The following is a 16736-nucleotide window of genomic DNA, read 5'->3' on the forward strand; positions in this document are numbered from 1 at the left end:
TGACATATTGCAGAACACTTCTGCCATTGGAATGTAGCTATCGCCATGAGAAAAATTCAGTCTAGCTGGACACATGAGGAATATAATACTCTTGCACTCTCTCAACTTCTAAGTACCCATCCGTTTGCCAGCTCGATATGGATAGCTAATAGGGACCTGGCCACCTCTACACATTTCCCCTTTGGCTTAGACACACATTCTAAACTCATCTGTCAAATGTTCCCATACCCGGACTTCGGTCACCCGAGGGCGTTCAATCAACAGTGCATTGGGACCATAACAAAGGGAAAGATGCTGCATATGACAATTACAATACAATACAATGTGACAAACAAATCATCAATGAAGCGTAGCCACGGTATGATTTTGTCAGTATGGATAACATTTTCATTGGACCACACAATTTACTTTTCCCACCATCCCATTGTTAGGTTCTCATACAAGGGAGCAAAAGGGGTCCCCATTACAGTACCCTGTAACTGTCTAAAATAGTTATCAAACAGACCAATGTTGGAAAGACAAAGATCAATCATTTCAATAACCATTTCCGTGTATCTTAAATAATTCAGAGATTGAGTATTCACAAAATATTCACAAGCCTTCTTCCCAGTTCCATGTTTTATGGATGTATAGAGGGAAACCACATCCATGGTGGCTAACATTAAGTTCTCTTCCCATGGTATATTGTCAATTTTCTGTAGGAAATCTTTTGTGTCTCTCAAATAATGTGGTCACAAGTGGCAAGAACACTTCATCCACATATTTAGACATGTTTTCAAGGAGAGCCCTCACACATGTTACAATTGGACTTTTTGGTGTTTTTTGGGGGTTCTTGTGGCTTTTTGGAAGAAGGTAAATGGTTAGCATGATTGAATATTTGGGATATAAAAATCTGCATCCATCCTCATCCAATATGCCATACATTTTCCACTTTGAGGGAAAGGTTTCCGATTGCTTGTCCATATCTCCAATAGGATTGGAGGTGAGTTTGGCATAACACGTAGAAACCTTCAGTTGGTTGAATTCACATGTATAATCTCTCTTATTCATGATCTTGATATTGCTGCCTTTGTCAGAGGGCACTATAATGCAATCAGTAAGATCTTGTAGTACTAATGAGATGTCTCTGTCTATTTTGGATACATTTCCACATCGTCGCATCAAACTAAATGTTCTGATCTTCTTCAAATCATTAATTAGTAAATCTTGGAAAGCCTCTATTTGGCCACCAGGTTGTGAAGGTGGATTACATCTAGATTGACTTTTTAGCTGATTTTTCGTAGACTATTCCACATTAATGCCCAGATCATTCCAATTGATAAGTTCTGTAGTATCTTCAGCCCTGAGGCTAAGATCCAAATGGACCAAATAGGATGGGGTCTCTATAGGATGGGGGATGACTACGTTGGTTTTTCCTCCTTGAGGTGGAATCTGTGGTTTATTTTTGGGGTTTATACTGAAAACGTTCTTGAGGCAGACCTTGTGCATGTATTTATCAAAATCAATACTTTGTACATAATCACAGTGCGCGATGGGCCAAAAGTTCAAACCTAGTTAACATCTTCTGTTGCTCCGGGGTCAGTATGTGACCTGACAAGTTTATCATTTGCATGTTCCTCTGGTCTTTCTTTTGTTCCCCATCCGTTTCCCATGAAGTGTTGATGTATGGTTGAGTGCATTTTTGGCCCCTCTGTCCTCGCCTGGTTTCATTCTTTCTCCAATTCCTTGTCGTCTGCAACAGCTCCTTCCTCTGACCTTCATATTTGTTCTTTCCTCTTGGCATATTAGTCTAATTTCTTCAAAGAAATTCAACCTAACTACTGGTTCTTCATTCTCACTATTGGCCACTTCAGATTCTGAGATTGTGGTGATGTCACTAGACTGTGGTTCTTGCTCCTCACATTTTGTCGTGGTTTGTTTCCTAAGGGAATCAAATCTATGGGCAAATGGAGGAACCCGCCCAGTCTCATCATCCTGTTAGTCTCTTAGGAACTTTTGCTGTTTTTTCTGTTTGATTTCTCTCCCATATATGTTGAAGTGTGTTTTGATGTTAGCTTGTAGTTTCTTACCTTCCTCACTTTGAGGTATGTTATTAATTTTCTCTTCTATTTCACTGATCTTATGTAGCAATCTACCCCAATCATTCCGTGCATATTCAATGAGGATATTAAGAAACATTGTCAAAAACCCATTAGTTGCCTCACCCCACTCCTGTAACATAGCAAGATCTTGCTCCCCAAAAGAGGGAATAATTAAAATGCGTAGACCTCTTAGAACTCTACCAACATCCATGTAGTTTTGTAGAGAGTGTTCCTCCCACCATTAACTGATCTCCTCTTTTGGCATTTCTCTACACCTCTCTAAGAAGAGAAAGTTGACTGTTTTCAACCATGAAAACCGTAGCAGGATTTTTCTTGCATGCACTTTGTATTTCACAAAATAATGTTTGAGTTCATTCTCTACGGGCCGCTTCCTTGTCTGCCTGAGAATTCATATTATTCCTGGAGGTAGAACTTTTACCAGAGTAATCATACAAATCTCTGGATGCCATCATTGTGGTCATATGCTGCGCAATAGGGGTTGCAAACTTAAGGTGGCTTTCGCTGAATTTCAGGGGTTTTGTTGCGTTAGGTACTCACCTTAACATCCCTGTAACTAAAGTTTTTTCCTTGAATATATATACATCTATATTTTCTTTGTGTGTAGCTTTAGAGGTTGGCAAATGCAGATACTGTTTATTTTAAAGAATACCAAACGTGATTTAACTCTTTACTGGACAGGGCATTGCCATGACAATCATGTTGTGTGTGTTTCCTAAAATATAAAATGGTGCAACACTAAGTCACATTCATAATTGGGTGAATAAATTGCACCTAAACATTATGTTGAGTGTTAAATCATTGTGTAGCTAAATGTGGAGCTTCTGAAAGGGCTTAAACTAAGTGGTTGAAACCTCAGGAACTGTTGAGGTGAGGACTATGCAGAGTAAGTATTCCATAAGAACATAAGACATAAGGTCACCGGCAGCATGGCATTTTTGTGAAGCACAAAAGTTATCCGCCATTTCAGATTTTTAGGATTGGAACAAGTTACATATACCTAGGAAGCGGCGTTAGGGGATGGAAGAGTGGGTACATTGTGATAAGTCAATTGTCCACTTTAAATCCTGAGACACTTGAGTGTACCTGTTGTTCGAAATAGCAATCACACAAATGCTCTTTGGTAAATCATAAGGGATTTCAATGATTTATACGCAAGTCGAGTTTTTTGTGTATCAGTGTTGATCATTGCCAATGAAAGTCATGCGTAGTTATCCATGAGGCAGATTAATAGTAGCACAAAGCAGCAACACAATGACACATATAGTGAAAGGAAGGACATCTGTAATATTATGGTGCATATTTTGATAGGACACTGTACGTACTTTACTTCCGGAAACATCATCTCCACCAGCGAACCACACGGCATGGTATTTTGATGTATGTCCCACACAGAGCTGGCAGGCGGTGTGTCAAGCCACCGTCTGCCTCCCAGAATCTTCATGTCGGTGGAGATTCTTGAATCCACATGGCATATTCCTTAAAGAATTATGCCCATGCAGTCTGCCAAGTGCGGATTAGGTGGGTGGCATTTATGATTAAGTGAATGAATCGGTGTAGCTACTGGATGGAAACTCAGACCTGCCTGGTTTTCCATGAAGAATTTACCCCCATTCATAAAATCAGTCAAAATAGCATGAAGAGGACTGCTTACCTATATGTGGTAAGCGTCTCTCAATACAATTCCTGGGCCATTTCGAAATAGCCGGCTCAGCGTTTAATATTGTAATAGCAGGTTATTTAAAGTCTGTTCAATAAGATATAGGGCCTCATTACACGGTAGGCTGTAAGGGTTAACGGTCACCGGTAAGGGTACCGGTGACCGTTAACCCTTACCGCCTTATTACGAGGTCCATTTGCGGGTTGGTAAGCAGGCGTTAAAAAACAAACCCGCAAAGGGACCAGGGTGCTAATTACGGTACAGCAATTTGCGGTACCGTAATTAGCACCTTCCCCATTCCCATTATGCCCTATGGGGCAAAAATGGGAATGGGGAAGGGCAATGGAGGAAGGGGGAATTACCGTCCTGCCAACCTTGGATTAGGGCGGTAATTCCCCTTTCCTCCATGGCGGTAACGGTAATTTACCGGCATGGACCAAGGTGCTATTAGCACCTTGGTTTACCGCCTTCCGTGTAAGGAGGCCCTATACTGTTTTTTGTTTTGCTTTATTGAATTTCATACCGCTCTTGAAAATGCTGAAATACAGCGAAACGTGCAAACTAACACATGATGAAGGTGGTTGGTTGCTCAACGGAATAAGATTTCACTAAGCAAAACCCTGTTTGAGATGCTCATTGCAATTTATTTGAATAGGAATGTCTATCTGAAACATTCCAATGGTTTTTGGCATGATGATGAGCACATCTTCATTCATCGCAATCACTTTTTGAAAGAAATGATGAACGTTCTAGTATATGTTCCATAAGTGAGTTACCTGGAGCTCTGCTTTTTGTTGTCGTCAAGATGTGACTTAATCCACCGACAGTGGGAGTGAAAAGATTTCGTAACAACTTAAACACCACTGATGAAGAAACAATATTATAACTCTAGGTGTTATTAAGAGAAGGTTAAACCACGTTGTTTCCTGTGAGAGATGGCTGGTGTCAATATGTACGGAATTGTATTAACCCATAACTTCCTACAAAAGCATGATTGGTGTTATAAAGTGGTAAATCCCGGGCTTGCAATTATTCTCTTTGTTGTCATGTTTTGCACACACTTGTCAGTATTTACATGTTATATATCTACGCAACAAAGTGGCTGCAAGGCCACACGCTGGAGCTACACAAAATACAGACAATACGAAATCAGTAAAACCAAAAATGAATATATATATATATATATATTTATCTTGCTTTTCATAGAGGCCACAGCTAAGGGATCAGATGTTTAAGTTCATCGCAGAAGCAAATGAATTGTGTGGAGATTACAACAAATATGCCTACACTGAGTTCAAGAAAAGGTAGGTTCAAATTATGCGAGAGCGCTCTTGAGGTATGAGGGACTTGCTTTTCAGATCCATATGACTTCCTCGCCCTATTATACACGAGCATCACTCCAGATTGTAGTAAGGCACGGTTTGCAATATTGTATGGAAGCAGGGTATCTACTGCAACCTTTCTTTAAAACGTATCCAAAATGTACTTGTCTCCCTTCCTACAATTCTATATTTTCACTTGATGTAACTGGACACAAAAAAAATGTATCCTTTTGAGGAGTCAATAGGTATGTAAATGTAGGGTTCCATGTGATGTTACCCAAGTTATTTTTGCCGAATCAACTTTTTCCCAGAAAACAAATATTGATTTTTTTTATTGGGCCCCCCCGAACACCCTTTTTGCCTACATTTCTAACCCCACCCGGAATCCCTCCAGCCCGTTTAACTCCTGACCAGCACCCCATATATATTTTTGTTTCAGTATCATTTTTTCGGTAACATCACTGGATACCTAAATTGAGTGATACTGCTCTGTGGGTTCTTTATTTCATCTTCTTTGTTGGATGGTTGCGTAGGCAGTGCATTGCTTGCCTCGAAGCGATAGCAATACCACGTGCAGGATATCGTAACCAGCCTTAGATAGAGACAAGTGGCTTTGGTGGGATTTAAATGCGCAACACCTGGATCCACAGGGAGCTCCACGCCGGGCATCAGTAGACGTGGGATTTTCTCCTCAGATTTCTGCAATCAATAGCTACCATTGCTGAAAGCAGAGATCGGAGGGTCCCCACAGAATTGTGAGTTTACCACCCCGATGGTAATAAAATTTGAAGAGCCTCACAATTTATTTATTTATTTATTTTCACAGCCCCTCACAACTTATTTGTAATTTTTAAAATAAAAATGATATAATATGATATGGCATTTATAACGCGCCTATACACAAGTGTTTCAAGGCGCGAAAAGGTAAGGGAGGGGGAACAGAGGGAAGACTCACAACGATCTTACTAGGCCAGGTGTCATTCCGATCACGCAAGTGCATAGGGATGGGTCAAGGGGGAAAGTGCTGGGGGGGCAGGGGGAGGGGACAGTGCAGTACATGGGATAATAGAATAAATAAATAAACAATAAGTGAAAGTACAGCCAGTAGGTGGCAGGTGCAAGGGTAAGTGCAGAAATCAGGTGTCAAGTGCTGGTAGTGACACTGTGGGTATACAGAAAAAAACTGTCCCCAAGTGCGGGGGTTGCCAGCAAGGCAGTGCAGGTGTGACTGGCGGGGGAGGGACCTGAGCCCGAGATCAGAGTGTGGCCAGATAACCAATGCAGATTCAGTTTCAGCCAGGAGGTCAGCAGGGGAGAGGAGGAGAAAAAGCAGAAGCAAAAATAAAGGTTTTGAGGTGCTTCCGGTACAGGAGATGGTTCTCCTCAAGTTTCAGGCAGGCAGGGAGGCAGTTCCAGCGGGAGTCCCCAGCCGAAGGAAGAGATCTACCACCAACCCGTTGCTTGGAGAAGCGACTGACCCTGAGGGAATTGGAGGCGGATGAGCGGTGAGCTTGAGAAGGAAGATATTTAGGAAGAGAGCGTTGAAGGTATTGAGGCCCCAGACCCCAGAAGGCCTTGTGGGAAATGCAGAGGGTTTTGAACATAATCCTTGCAGTCACTGGGAGCCAATGCAGATATTTCAGTCCTCAGAGATACGATCCCTGGGCTCGAGGCCAAGGACAAGTCTTGCAGTCCTGTTCTGGATGAGTTGCAGAGGGCGGAGAGTAGTAGCATTTCCAACCCAATTTGGGGGGGAAGTAAATGGATATGGTACAATAGAGAATCAAACTACTGCTGAAGCCAGTACAATAAAACACAAGCGGGTCTTTAATGACCCTTCTGTGCATTTTACAAATTAAAACGAGTGAGAATGTGGGATTCTGCAATGCCCTCTTTTGCATTGTCTTCAGGGGTCCCCTTGAACCCATGTGTCCCTTAAGTTGATGGTATGCACTAGCAGATTCACTTTACTTAACCTTGTACGAGGGCCTGCTCTCCCTGAGGCTCCCTGTGGAGCGATAAAAAAAGTTTTGCCCCGGAGCCATCAGGATTGGGATTGAAATGAGTATGGGGATGACCCCTTCACCCCTCATTAGGATGAATTCATATGCTGTGTGGCAAAATGGGGCTACTTTTTAAGGGTGTAAATATGCCCTAAGGAGAATCAACAGTTTAAGGGACAAAACGTTTCCAATATGCTGAGGGAGGTGGGCATAACCTTTGCCGAACTCCTATGAAGAGTGCCAAATCACGACCATGCAGTCTGTATCTCCAGAAAGACTGCATGAGGTAAATACTTCATGAACTATTTGAAATATCACATGTGTATACCATTACCACCTGACTCAGTGTGGGCCAGTCAGATCATTCACGAATAGAGGATATCATCCTTGGGCATTATATTGCTATAGGAACTATGGGCCACATTATGAGTATGGCGGTGTGGGAAAAAAGTAGCAGTAACGGCATTACTGCCACTGTTCCCGCTCTGGCATGCTCCGCCATACTACGCATTATGCTTGAGGTTAATCCTCCCACTTTCCGCCGAAGAAATCAGCAAAATCGGGGGAATTTCGTCAGTAATTCCACCAGTGGGAATTCCACCAAAATCCCCAATCGAGTCTTATGGACTCTAAATTAATGGGGACTAACACTGCCACCACCACTTGTAATCTGGTGGTAAACCCGCTGGACCAAGTGGCAGTAACTGTAATTCCGGTAGGAAGTATTCTGAAAGAATTACCGTTGGAACACCGCCCAACTCGTAATGATGCCCTATATGTTTTCATCTCATGACAACTTATCAAAATGCAACCCAATGCGATTGTCAGCTTTTTTCTAATGTTGTCTATAACATCTTTTTTATGTACATTTTACCTAAGCACATATCACCAACACGTTTTTTCTTGTAATGTGCAGCCTGTTGTGTGTTATAATTAATTTACCTGAATGTAATGATGAACATAATCCCCCTTTTCCCCTCTACTGGTTTCTCCATCTCCTTTACCTCCCCCTCTTTAATGTCTTCTGGTTTAATCTCATTGGGCCTTACAGTACTGGGCAGATTTTCGGCATATTTTATCACATGTAATATTTTGAGGGTCTCTGCACGATTAGGAATGTACCGCCCTACTGATGGTAATAACATGCAGTTTTCCATAAAATCTGCAGGTTTTGTTTTTGTCACTTTAAAAAAAAACTCAGTGTTCTACCCCTGCGTGGTGATGGGAATATGCTGGGTAGAGTAGGAGCTCGCATACCAGCTGCTCAACTGCCCCATCTACTGTCATGCTCAGCAGGGCAGTAATGAACCTTTGCTTTGTTATAAGAAAATGAGGGACTGGTCATGTGAGATGCCGCCTTTTTTACCTTTGTAGCGGTTTGCCCATCACATTCTTGCCCCTTCACCTGAAAGGGATGGGCGCTTGGGAGACTTCCAGTTTAGAACGTTACTGCCGGATACCTCCTTTGGGCCATTGGGGCAGGTTCTCAAAAAGTGGTGCAAGGAAAATAAACCGCTCAAAAAGTGTGCTTGTTTTAACTTAATCCACTTCAAGAAATGCATATGTCATCTTATTCACAAAGGTGACCTGCGCATTTCTTGGCGGTTGTCCAGCAGCACAGCATATGGACTGGCCCGCTCTCAACTCTGATGCATTACAGGCTCCCAGTAGACACGTGGGTGCTGCGAGCACACTTCACAGTGACAGAAGTACCAACAAAAGGTGAAAAAACATTTCTATCCCTGTCCGGGAGATAGAAATGCAAATGGGACAGCAGTGATTCATACCACCGCTGTTCCACTTTAAAGATAATTACATGAACAGGGTCAAGAGTGACCTAATCATGTATTGCACCCCCTCCTTCCTCTCCCCCACACCGGGCACCTGTTCCAGGCAGGCACAGGGGACTGTCTTGGAGTTCTGTGCATTTTAAAGCTCATCCTATTTCTGGGTTCTGGATTATAAAGCACCCGAACGCTCCCTTATTGGCTCACATGCACAAAGATGGTTGGGAATGGAGTCTGAATGTTCACTTCTATAATGATCTTTGTGACCAGGCCACAGTGTTTATTAGGGAAAATGATATATGCTAGGCCATCCCATCTCTTGGTTCAAAAACGTTTGGAGAGTCTGCCCCTTTGTGTATCCTTTGTCATGTCTTTTCCCTGCTTACTGTTCATTTATTTTTAAATTAGCATTTTAGTGTGAATGGGGATCTTTGTATAACAACTGTATTTTTCTCATGTTGTGTTTTGTGTGCACCTTAGCGAGTATTTTCAGGGACATTGGGGGTCATTACGAGTTTGGAGGTAGCCATGGTGCTATTAGCGCCATGGCTGCCTCCAAAGTCGTCTCTGGGTCCGGGTTCCCTGAATGAGGACTTACCGGGTCATTCCAACCTTGGAGGACCCAGTAAGTCCCCATTCAAAAAACCCATCCTCATTCCCATTCGAGCCCCCATAGGGCTCAATGGGATTGAGGAGGGAGCTAATTACGGGCCCGTAAATAACGGGTCCGTTATTAGCTCCTTGGTCCCTTAGCGGCTCCCGCTAAGGATGGCTGGTTTTACCAGCCGCCCTTAGTGGGACCCGCTAAGGGACCTCGTAATGCGACGGTAAGGAGTTAACGGCACTGGCATCCTTACAGGCGCCATTAACCCCTTACCGCCGCATTCAGATCTGTACAGTGTTTTGTTTTCATTGGGCCTCATTACGAGTAGGGTGGTAAGGGATACTGGGCACCGGTAAGGAGACCGGTGATGGTAATCCCCTACCGCCCTATTCCGAGGTCCCTTAACGGGGACTGTAAGGAATGTGTGGTCAGACCACACGTCCCTTACGGGTCCCGCTAAGGGACCAGGGCGCTAATAACAGGCTTCCACGTCGTGAGCCCGTTATTAGTGCCCTCCCCATTCCCATTGAGCCCTATGGGGGCTCAAATGGGAATGGGGAATGGCATGTTCAGTGGGGACTTACCGGTCCCGCCAGGGTCGGACTAGACCGGTAAGTCCCCATTGAACTACACTGGTGCCGGACCCGTTATTGGTGGCAGTCATGGCGCAAATAGCGCCATGACTACCACCAATCTCGGAATGAGGCCCATAGTGTTTTGCTTCTTTGAAATGTGTGTTCAATACATCCGGTGAGATGTGTGACTCAATGGGGGTCATTACGAGTTTGGAGGTAGTCATGGTGCAAATAGCACCATGGCTGCCTCCAAACTCGTGTCCGGGTCCGGGTTCACTGAATGGGGATTTACCGGGTCATTCCAACCTTGGAGGACCCGGTAAGTACCCATTCAGAAAACCATTCCCCATTCCCATTCGAGCCCCCGTAGGGCTCAATGGAAATGGGGAAGGAGCTAATAACGGGCCCGCAAATAGTGGGCCTGTTATTAGCTCCATGGTCCCTTAATGGTCCCCGCTAAGGTCGGCTGGTAAAACCAGCCGATCCTGGTGGGACCCGTTAAGGGACCTCTTAATAGGGCGGTAGGGGGTTAGCGGTACCGGCATCCTTACCGGTGCCGTTAACCCCCTACCGCCAGGGTCGGAATGACCCCCAATGTATATATGATGTATTCATGTCTTGGGTCATGCAGGGGTGAACATTCCCATTGAACAGCACTGATCAGTCTGAGACAGGCAGGAAGTAGTGAGAGAAGCTGGCCATGTAACAAGATAAGCCTGTGGTAATGAAAATGTAAAACCATTGGAAACAACATGATAGGGGGCTAAAGGATAGGTAACCTTTAAAGGTCTTCCTCATTCCCTGTGTGCAAGGGAAATTCCACAGACCAGCGCCCTGGGCAGATGAAGACCTGTCCAAGAACCAGTGAGTGGGATAGTTAGGGCTCTCACCCGCAGGTATTGAGAGAGATCGGGCATTTCTGAAAAATATCTTGTGTAAAACTAAATAACAAAACTGGGGCCTTTCCATCACCAAGATTGTTCAGTCATATTTCATTGTTCAATTACTGTTAAAAGAAATACTTATAAGCATTATAAAAAATTAAAATGTGTAAACCTTTTAAGAACCCGATCATTCAATTACTTATGTCATTCAAAATACATAACAGACTGCCCTTAAACACACCTGAACTGGTATAGAACCTACCAGTATTAGGTTAAGAAATATATTTTAAAAAACTTTAGAGCCAAGTTCTATGATATGTGATTGGTTATTTATAACGTACTTAATACCCACAGGTTTCTAAGCACAGACCCGGGGATCGAACCTGTGTTACTCCGTATCATCTTGCTGCCAAGGCGAGCACATTGTCTCTGAGCTATCCGGCCGTGGTTCCACAAGTCAGTTTGCGTTCAGTTAGTGAACAAAGAGTCCCTAAAAACATGTGTACAGAATGATACAGAAAATGGCACCGATGGTACAGAAAACCATGACATAACAGACACATAGATGTGCAGAGATATGCATATCTTTCTGTCCCTGCCAGTAACCTGCAGGGCACACACACAATGTGTAAAACATGTTCTTTACAAACTCTATTTGTCTTCTTCTGTGAAGAGTGCAGGGTGCCCATGCCATGCACATTATGGTTACCACTTTTACCAATTTCTGTTCGTACATCCTGGATTATCTCTAAGTACAATTTTGCCAGCCTCTTTGGACGGAGAGAAACTCTTACCTTTTCAGTAAGGGTTTAATCAAATGATGTCTGGGTGCCACGAGATGTTTGCATGCAAAGAGAGCGCATAACAGTGATTCCGCCCCTATACCACAGAGCTTGCAAATTCTGTTTGACTTTAATAGTTTGGTTCTTACAAGTTGGTCAGAAAGGACCAGGACTTGCCCAATGCACTAAGTAAGACGTGTTCATCTTATTTTGTTTGAAACCCATTGAAATATGTCTGGCTATAAACCCTGTCCCATGGTGTCAAGGAGTAGAAAGGAGACTAAGGCAAAAATTCCAGAAGGATCACATTCTTGGTAGGTGAATTGTGGGGTGCATTAAAAGGCCCCAAACAGAAGTCCCTTTCATCTGAATGGCAGGCACTTAAACCCTGCAACAAAAACGGCCTGGCTTTTGCTTTTATTTTCACCTGAATGGCAGGCATTTAAACACTGCAACAAAAACTGCCTGGCTTTTGCTTTTCATGTCAAGTTAAAGAGCCATGCAAAAAGGAGCCTACCTGTCATTATCAATGGACAAGCAGTAATTTAATTCACAATAGAAGGAGGAATCAAATAATCCTTTGACATGCAAAACAGGATTTTTAAACATTAAAAGAAAACACGGCCTGCACATGTGTGTGCAAATAAAAACGGCTTTAAAAAGCCACAATGGTAAAAATATCACTGCTCACAGAAAAATGTCAGGAACGCAAAACATGATGTGTCGGTTGACCAAACCAATGCATATTGCTTCTTACCCACAAAACTCCAGTGACATTTGAAGAGACACTAATTCTTTGGGAAAAACCTGTTTCTGGCTGAGGGCAACACTTCACAAAGGAAAACTCCACTTCCAGCTGGATGTCACATCTCCTATCTAATGACCCCGCAATAAAAGTTGGTGCTTCTAAAAGCGTCAATATTCAGTATGCTCCAGACCTGCTGACTAGGAAAGCAGGGACTTCAAGAGAAAGCCATTCTTGGCTGCAGCATGACTAAAAGGTGAAACCTCTGGTCACAGGCTGGCCCAGGGGGGCAGATGGAGGGGCTGGATGGAGCAGCCCTCCCATTTGCTTTACAGGAACACTCACAATTAATTTAAAATACTATTTTCATTTAGGCCTGTTGTGCAGCAACCATGCTGTGGATTGATTTCATTTTTATACCATTATTTATGTAATTTCCAGGCAGTTTGGGGGATATAAAATGCATCTACATGTGGCTCTGGGAGCTGTAATGGCCATTCAAACTATGTTTCTGGCTGATCTGAACATGTTACAAATGTGAGAGTTGGTGAAAAGGTGGAAAATGAAATTAGGGATATGCTAAATAACGTACATCTTCATAACTGTTGTGCATTTTATGGAAATGACAAAAATGTGCCAGATAGCCATGCTACATCGTACGGATTTGGCAATCGGCCTATCTAATTCCCCATGATCAGCTAATACAGAAAATATGTTTATTATGGCAGTTGCTAGTACAATTAGGAGGTTGTGATACATAACTAGTTTTTGCAAAAATGTTGAAAGAAGAACAAAGAATGATCACAAATGGGAAAAGACAGATGTTTCTCCAAACCCCTAAATCAATCCTGACTGGAGTCGGAGAGAGAGATGGTAACTGTCCAAACCTAGTGAAATCCATTAATTCCCCCATTGAATTTTACGGGATTGGGATTGGTGGAATACAAAACCAGCATTATTTTTCCCAGTGTTTTTGTTAATTGTTATAGTTATAAAGTGTTGCCTAAAAGAATCAATCCATTGTGATCTGGGAAACAAATTTGCCCCTGTGTTTAAATTGGGCCCTGATAAATGAATTTCCATTTGCCACTGTCATTCCTCTTTGCATTTGCTATCCTAACCCAAAACTGATTTTCCTTTTTGTGAGCTAACCTCTTTCGCAGAGCCTACCTGTCATTTGCAGCCTCAGTAAAAAAACAAATTCCATTTGCATTTTCTTTTCCATTGAAATTATGCCTAACATCCCAAAAAACAATTTTCCGCTTCTGTTCCTCTTTCCCTATTGTGTGGTCAAAACTATTTTTCATTTGCATTCCCTTTCCATTGCCAATGTGGTGTATATTCTAAAAATCAATTTTCCCCTTGTGTGCTGATTAGTATTCCCTAAAATCTCTACCTATCTTTCTAAACATAAGCAAGAGAATTCCCTGGTTTTCCATCTGTTTCCACTAGCAGTTGTGAGAAATAATTAAAAACCCCATTCTTCCATTCATACTCCAAAAATGGATTTTCCCCTGCTTTGGTGGTTCCCCATCTTGTTTTTGTGAACACCACACCAAAACCGATGCCCCCCCCCTGGATTCTTACTCCCTGCCACTGCCTTCCATTCAAAGGAATCAAGTCCAATTGATGTTAGGGTTTGAGTGTCGCAGGAGGAAGTGCTTAACGCTAGTGCTTTCATTGTGTGCTAAATTGTTCATTTTCTGTTCTGCCATAAAAAAGGAAGTAACTGTGATAGTATATCTTAACCTGGTTGTTTTGTAGAGATTATTGCATTTTGTATTGCCACAACATTGGTGGTTGTTGTAATTGGTTGATTTTCCTTTGACATTAAATAATAAATTAATAAATATTTTACTGATACATACCGACCTGGTTCCTAGTCCATTGTGACACAAGGTGTTTGTGGAGGTTGGGTGTGAGACGGGTTGGTGACAGAATTAACACAGGATGGACCAAAATCAATTTCCTGGGCAGGGTCCAGTGATTATCTGATCACTGATTATCAACTTAAACATTTTACAATCCAATGTATCTCAGAATTGTGGTCCAACTGAGCTGGCCTTTTTGGCCACCTTAAGGTGGTCATACGGGTTTTCTGCACCCTTTCTCACTCTGCCAGTCTCCCGCTTTGGGGAGTCCCACCCCTTCTTTTTTCTACCAGTCTTGGGCTTAAGGGGATTCCTCACCTTTCTTCACTCCTCCAGTCTCGAGCTTAAGGGTGTCCTGCACCCTTTTCCTTTCTGCTGTTCTTATGCTGAAAGAGGTTCATGCACACTTCTCCCCACTCCAGCCCTGGACTTGGTAGTTAGTTGTTAGGTTTTCTCACAGGCGCTGAGGTGTTGACATTGTGTAATCCAGAGTACCTTCATATCTTCTTTTACCTCTTTCTTTGGCTGCTTTCTGACCAGTGGCGGCTGCTTTCATAGGGCGGCCGGGCGCCGCCCCCCCCAGAAAGAGCAGAGGCCAAAAAGACATTAATCAAGATGGTAAAAGAGATTAATCAAGATGGATGCATTTCCTTTGCCAACAGCGCGGGGGCGCTGTGGCAAGACAACAATTACAGTGTATGTGTAACAATTCCTAAGGGCCGGCCCGGCTTTCAGAGCGGGGCGCGTCCCGTTTTACGCATCTTTTTTCAATAGTAGAGTGCGTGGAGCTCGTAGCTGCACGCACTCTACGTAAGCCCCTTTAATTAACAGGCTGGCGGGGCGCTTCAGGAGTGGCCCCGCCAGTATAAAATGTGCGCAAACAGCGCACTGAGGAATGAAATTCCCTCCCTCCTGCGTGGATACAGTAATGTCATTGGCTGTTTGCCAGCCAATGACAATCCTTGCATTGGCTGGCAAACAGCCAATGACATTACTGTATCTATGCAGGGTGTGTGCGTGCGCCTGCGCCACCTTCACATGTCTCCAGTCTCCCCCTGGCCCTGATTCTTTCTTTGAGGAGTTGACGACGACACAAACACGACGCAAGCTGAGCTGCTGCCCTGCCCTGAGACCACCAGCTCAGCAGAGACGGCCTGGTCCACGACGAGCTTTCCGGCGGTAAGTACTAGTAAAGTGTACCCCCAGATGTTGTTTGTGTCTGTGGGCCCGGGGAGTGTAACACCACAGCCCCAGGCCCCAGCACTGAACGACGTGTAGGCCAGGGCCTACACGTCTTTCAGTGTTGCTGACTGTCGTGCCGTGTAGGCAACTTGGGGCCTAAACTTGTGTCTGTGTCCCACTCCCCAACGGGGAGTGGGACACAGACACAAGTTTAGGCCCCAAGTTGCCTACACGCACGGCAGACGGGCCCGCTACCACCAAGGCAGGGGCCGCATGCGGCCTGCCTGGGCCTTTCTTTACCCATGGTCCGTGGCCCAAGGGCCTTGGGCCACGGACCGTAATGAAGCAAGGCCCAGGCAGGCATGCTGCACGTTGAATCTCCCCAAAAAATGTGCCGTTTTATATTTTCGCCATTTTTCGTGAAAAATGCCGAAAATATAAAACGGCACAACCCAGGGAGAGCCCTGGCAGGGCGAGGGAGATGCCCATGGCTGGTGGTGGCCTAGCATGATGAGAGAGAGAACAGTGTGCCATGAAGGACGAGGGGGATTGGGAATGATTGGGGGAAGGCTGGGGCACTATAGCATGCACAGACGGACTGTATTTGGTAGTCTGCAGCAGCGCAGCCTACTGGAACGCTGCCATTCGCACTCAAGTCCATGACGCCAACCCACTGGGGGCGGGCGAGGATATAGCGCCTAGCATGCACTCCGAAGCAGTTAGCGTCTGGTTTCCGCTAGCTTCCATTCTCTACACACACATGTGCAATCATTGAAAGGTGTAGAATTGCCCTGTTTATTTCGATGTCATTTATATGTCATTTCTGTGTTTTTTTTGTTTCTCCCCCGCCAACCCCCCTGCTGACTTGTCGCCTTGAGGGTCGCTTCTGGGTGCTGCGTACAGGTTGCTCTTTCGATAGATTAGGCGTGTCCGAGCTATCATCAGTTATTGAAAAATAGCATTTTGGTGTATCTCTTTTTGATAAGTTGTAGGATTTCTTTTCAAAGTGGATGTTTAGTTTGTGTGCAGTTGCATGGAATTCATTAGCTGCATTTTAACCACAGGAGCCGGGACGCATTACTGATTGTTTCCAGCGCCGGAGCGGCCGGGGCTGCACGAGGCAGAGAAGGTCTTATTTTCCCCAAAATGAATCTTTTCCAGTGCGCGTTAAAGCTGCTCCAGGGCATTAAAGTCTACTAGGGTTTAGTCCCAAGAAGTAACG

The 16736-nt window shown here is 44.0% G+C and overlaps 1 protein-coding gene across 1 annotated transcript in view; it reads left to right on the forward strand.

Annotated features, from left to right (window-relative positions):
- The window catches only part of GC (GC vitamin D binding protein), a 334882-nt gene that overhangs the window by 262335 nt on the left and 55811 nt on the right, over window positions 1–16736 (forward strand). Inside the window, exon 10 of the mRNA XM_069626269.1 lies at window positions 4966–5063. Within this exon, the coding sequence (XP_069482370.1) occupies window positions 4966–5063 (98 nt within the window). The remainder of the gene's footprint in view (window positions 1–4965; window positions 5064–16736) is intronic.

The sequence above is a fragment of the Ambystoma mexicanum genome, chromosome 6p (genome assembly GCF_040938575.1).
Source record: "Ambystoma mexicanum isolate Mex_15411 chromosome 6p, UKY_AmexF1_1, whole genome shotgun sequence".
NCBI classification, from domain to species: Eukaryota; Metazoa; Chordata; class Amphibia; order Caudata; family Ambystomatidae; genus Ambystoma; species Ambystoma mexicanum.